Source organism: Coregonus lavaretus, assembly GCF_964263955.1.
Source record: "Coregonus lavaretus genome assembly, contig: HAP1_SCAFFOLD_3293, whole genome shotgun sequence".
Taxonomy (NCBI): Eukaryota; Metazoa; Chordata; class Actinopteri; order Salmoniformes; family Salmonidae; genus Coregonus; species Coregonus lavaretus.
In genome coordinates, this window is record NW_028164073.1 from 59,745 (window position 1) to 65,272 (window position 5,528).

A 5,528-nucleotide genomic window follows, 5' to 3' on the forward strand; every position below is an offset into this window, starting at 1 on the left:
TTTTGTTGTGGAGTTTATGGCGTCAAATAAGTTTATGGTGACCGCCCGAACATGGACTGCGGCCGAGGGATGTTTTGCCCGTTTTTTGGCAAACACATGAACAGCTTAACACGGTTTTGCTTTACGTGTGGTCGGTGTTTGGAGTTTTTAAAGGACGCGGACAAGACGGAAACATTGGAAACACAGGGGACGTCTCGACAGCCGGACAGTGCTATGCAAAGTAAGTTTAGCAAAACCAAAACGCTAGCTATCTAAGGACAGTAACGCTAATGATTTTTTGAGCGGCTTCTAACTTTCTGTTTCGGAACTCTGTCCATTTCTGCAGAACAACCATGCCCATCATACAAACAGTTCATGGAGTACAGAAGCTCGAAATCAAAAGAACGACAGTCTTTTAACTATGGGCCAAAAGGAAGATATAGGCCTAAAAAAGAAAACACGTCCAGGTAAGGTGTACTGACCGTCCTATACAATTTTGCAATGCTCTATATGTATTTGTGTATATTTATTTTACCTATGTATACATTAATTATATCTTTGTTATTTTACTAGATAAACGTAGGATTGATGGTGCCAAGTGGAACTGATTTAAAACCTCTAAGAGGGAAAACACTACAGTTATTTACAGACCCAGAGGTAGCAGCACCTGATCTACTGAAACAAGCTGTCCAGAAAATGACAACATTTAACAAGGACATGCACGAAGGACCTTATGTCCTTTTGTATCCAGACTGCTCAGAGGTGGTTCATGTGCCTGGGTCAGAAAGGCCATTCAAATTGGCAGAATATAAAAAGGAAATAGGAAAGGCATATTCCAGGATCACTTTTTTCATTTGCCTAGAAAAACACTATAAAAGAGGTTAGTGGATCTCATGATTCAATATTTTTACATATTTAGATACTCTGCTGGAGGATAGATAATGGTTGTTTGAATTATTTTTTTCAGTGGATGATACCTCAGACTCTGATTCTGAAATTGTCATCACAACAAGGAGCACAGCTGAACTCAATCGTGCTGACACTTTGGTACATCAGTTATTTCTCTTTTTTAAAATGTTTATGTATGTTTGTATTTATTCATTTTCATATAATTTATTAATTAGATGTACATTGGATTTTAAGCATAAAATCAATGTCCTGGTCAATATTTTAGTGGAAAAAGGCTTGTTTTGATTATTTTGCAGTAACTATTATACAGTAACACAGACAACCATTCAGCATTGATATATACTGTATGTGGTAATGGAAAAATAATGGAACCTGTTGAAAGTTGTTGATCATTTTATCCGTTTCCTCTCAGGTTTTTGAACCACAAAATCGAAGTACTCCCAAACACAAGCTGGACGATGAAAGGTATGTGTTGCACACTTGGACACAAAGGAATTTTCACACGTGCAATAATAATTCATATTTTGTTGGGCTACAGTGCTTTCACTACCAGGTAAAGTGCAATTTCACCTTTTTTTTTTATTTAACCCACAAAACTGATAAAACTACTAGCAGATATTTCACTACTTATTCACATACACATTATACATACATTTATATTGCTGCACATAAGCTCAACGTTGCTACATGCTATCAGCTGTTTCTGTAACTGACTGCGGTGCCCCCTCGCTCCCTACCTAAAGGACCCACAGCTGCCTGTGTGAGCAGAGCTTTACAGAATAAACCCACTGAAATACAGTTGCTCTTGCAGTTGAATAAACAAAAATTAACCAAACCATTAAAAAAAACACGTGAGAATGAAGTGGGGGGTATCCACTGTCCATTCATATGTCCCACATCACTGTCGATCCTGCATAGGTACTATAGGCCTTTACTGAAGTGGCACGGTCATCCAGAACCAACTTAAAGAACTCCAACACGTTTCGGCATCTAGCCTTTGTCAGGGAGTCAAATAGATGTAATGAGAGACACTGGGTTTTTTCTAGTGGTAATCCACCAATAGGAAACATGGGACACATCCATATACATAATGTTTACATGATTTGACTATTGTAGGCCTGAAGGACACCTACTGGTTTTAAGATGTCTACAACACCCACTCTAGCCCAGAACACCTTGGACACTAGAAAATACCCATTGTCTCTCATTTCATCTGTTTGACTCGCTGACGAAGGCTAGATGCAAAAACGCATTAAAGTTCTTTTAAATTGGTTCTGTATGGCTTGGCCACTTGCAATACAAGCATTTTAATAGTTAAAAAATAGTAGTTTGAGCTTTCTTTTATTTTATACCTTTTCCATTAAAAAATAAACTCAAACTAACTCAGATTTGAGTCCAGGAAACGCTCCTATCCACATGTTCTCAAAATAATCTTTTTTTTTAATACATCTTTCTGTTCCCTCTACTACTACATGCTACTCAAAGCTACATTATAGCCTTTATCATGGAGCTAATCATTTTAATATGTTTTATCATGTTTCAGAGATGCACCAGGACAATCAACAATTCAGCCTGGACAGGTAATAAGGCAGAGTGTGGCAGCATGACATTTCTTGCTTTCAGTGTTGTTGTTTCAGACATTTTAATCTTTTTTTCAGATAGTAATATCTGATGCTGAGGATCTGGATCCACCGGAAGCAAATCCAGAAAAAATGTCTTGCTACAGGTAAGTAAAAAAAAAAGAAAACATAATGACTGACATAATTTAAATGTATTGAACTGATTACATGGGGAAGACATTTTTGTTTGTAAGATGTTTTAACATGGAAATGGCAATTTCCCAACAGTAAATACACAGACCTGTATTCACCAAATGTTGAGCAGGAGGACGAAGAGCCGGTTGCTGTCAATGTGAAGAATTTCCAACACACAGCAATGTAATATGCTTTTGACTATAGCACTCCAGTTTTTTCACTGTACAATAGTTCTTGTATATCTGGAATATCCACAAATGAATTAACTTTTTGTCATTACAGGGAGGAGACGGACATTGCATTACCTGACATCGTAGCAAACCTGTCTCTTCCTATTGATCATAAAAAAGTCAGCCGGTTTAACATCTCAAGGGATAATGTTTGGGATGGGGCAGTCAGAGGTTTCAAGCGTACAACATATTCTGAAACCTGTGACATGCTGGTGAAATTTACTGATGATACTGGTGTTCTGGAAGAGGGAATTGACACTGGTGGTCCAAGACGAGAGTTTTTAACTCTACTGATGAAACACCTAAAAGACCGGCCCATTTTTGATGGACCAGAAGGACATCGGTTCTTGGTCTACAATGCAAAGGGTATGCATATTGGTTGGATGTGTACTATAGGCTACTAATGGTTGGTTAATGCTCATTGACCATATATATCACATGACATATGCTTGCATATTACAGTATATACAGTAATGCATTGTTTTAATTTTGCAATATGAATTCATTCACAGCTGTTAGGGAGGATGAATACTACTTGGCAGGAAAGATGATTGCTGTGTCAGTTGTGCATGGAGGTCCAGGACCCCATTTCCTGTCAGAAGATCTTGTACATTATCTTGCAGGCCAGCCTTCATTCAAAGCAACAAATAATTTAATAACTGATGAAGAAATAGGGAAAGCTTTGCAAGAGGTGAGAATAGCATAAGGGTATGGTAGGGCAGAGTTTTTCATACTTACTGCAGTGTTTTTGAGACAATGTTTACTTCCTATATCACGTGCGGAATATATTTAATTAATTTATTAGTTTTTGATAGTGTAAGATTACACCTTGCTATGTACGTTATTAAAAAAATAGGCAAGGAGATACAGTGCATACAGTTATTGACTGGGGTGTTTTTGCCCATTTTCATGTCTTTCAGATTGAGAATGCTGCTTCATTGGATGCTCTGCAAGAATGTATGATGAGACACAGCACAATGTTACAGACAGCAGGTTGTCTGAGACATGTGGCTACTGTGGAAGAAAATAAAGAAATCGTGTCAGACTACCTCCAATGGTATATCATTGACCGCAACTCATCTGTAATTGACAGGTAAGATGATATTTGTAGTGATGAGATTTTTATTTATTTATGTATGAATTTTTTGTTTGAAATGCCTCATGGTCCCCATCTTTGGTTTATGCAAGTATGTATATCTGTTATCAATTTGTCCTTAATCAGAATTTGTACCTTAGTGTATTTCAACGGATATGTGATGTCACTTCATTCTGTGTCAAACTACAGTGCCTTCATTAAGTCTGCACACCTTTATAGATTCAATTTAAAATATATTTAAATCCTTTTCCTCATCAATCTACACACAATACATCATAATGACAAAGCAAAAACAGAAATTAGATCTTAGGTTTCTCCTCCTGACTAACTCTTCCATAGAGGAAAATCAGTCCAGTTACCCCTTAAAGTGATCCATCCACCTCTGCTGCACATCTGGCAGCAGAGTGATGGTTTGAGGCTCACTTTACCCATCAAACCCTTGATGACTTGCTGCTGTTTATCCAACCACCTGCTCCATACTGTAGCAGTGTCATTTACATATGGATCTATTTCTGCCCTCAGTTCTCATAGAGATCCTGACATGCAGAGAGGTTTTAGTATCTCTTGTAAATGTCCCTGAAAATCAGATATAAAGAGTGTGGTGATGTTGTGTGTAAAGCCTGTAGCTTCATACACGAGGAATCCAGGCTGGAATTACTTCCAAAGGTGCTTCAACAGTGTACTGAGAAAATGGTTAATTAACTTGTGCGAATGTGATATTCCAGTTTTTAATTTTTATTAAATTTGCTACAATTTCTAAAAACGTGTTTTTGCTTTGTCATTATGATGTATTGTGTGTAGGCTGATGAGGAAAAATATTAATATTACTATTTTAAATTGAATCTATAACGAAACAAAGTTGTGAAAAAGTGCAATGGGTGTGTAGACTTTCTGAAGGCATCGTGTGAGTGCTCAAGCCACCCATCCGTCTGTGTCATTCTAGTCTTTTGTTTCTGTGTGTTATACTTACAGTTTGTAACAATTAACGTTTAATGTGCAATGCAAAAATAGGGTTTTTTAAATCAATTTTCAACAATGTTAAGGTGGATAGTAATTGTAGAGAAGATAATATTTAATAGTTTTCTTTAGATAATTTTAACTCTCTCCAATCCCACTGACCTCACTGTTGGGTACATGCTGTCTGGACATTAAAACAGACCCAGTTGCTAGGTCAACCAAGCATAGACAGATAAGATAGAGAGACAATTCATACCCAGGGAGTACTGACTCTTGCCAAATGACACCCTGTTCTCTCTCTCTCTCTCTCTCTCTCTCTCTCTCTCTCTCTCTCTCTCTCTCTCTCTCTCTCTCTCTCTCTCTCTTCTCTCTCTCTCTCTCTCTCTCTCTTCTCTCTCTCTCTCTCTCTCTCTCTCTCTCTCTCTCTCTCTCTCTCTCTCTCTCTCTCTCTCCTCTCTCTCTCTCTCTCTCTCTCTCTCTCTCTCTCTTCTCTTCTCTCTCTCTCTCTCTCTCTCTCTCTCTCTCTCTCTGTCTCTGTCTCTGTCTCTCTCTCTCTCTCTCTCTCCCATCAACCGTATAGAAAGCTGCCACGCTCAATATGGT

The 5,528-nt window shown here is 37.9% G+C and overlaps 1 protein-coding gene across 1 annotated transcript; it reads left to right on the forward strand.

The window, feature by feature from the left end:
* The first annotated feature begins 625 nt into the window (after nt 1-625).
* On the forward strand, nt 626-4,898 carry LOC311117490 (G2/M phase-specific E3 ubiquitin-protein ligase-like). Its single transcript, XM_084192414.1, has 9 exons — nt 626-636; nt 947-1,026; nt 1,301-1,353; nt 2,432-2,468; nt 2,547-2,614; nt 2,736-2,825; nt 2,925-3,238; nt 3,385-3,563; nt 3,793-4,898. The coding sequence occupies exons 5-9, from the start codon at nt 2,601-2,603 to the stop codon at nt 3,967-3,969; spliced, it is 774 nt and encodes a 257-aa protein (XP_084048540.1). The 5' UTR covers nt 626-636; nt 947-1,026; nt 1,301-1,353; nt 2,432-2,468; nt 2,547-2,600; the 3' UTR covers nt 3,970-4,898.
* The last annotated feature ends 630 nt before the right edge of the window (nt 4,899-5,528 follow it).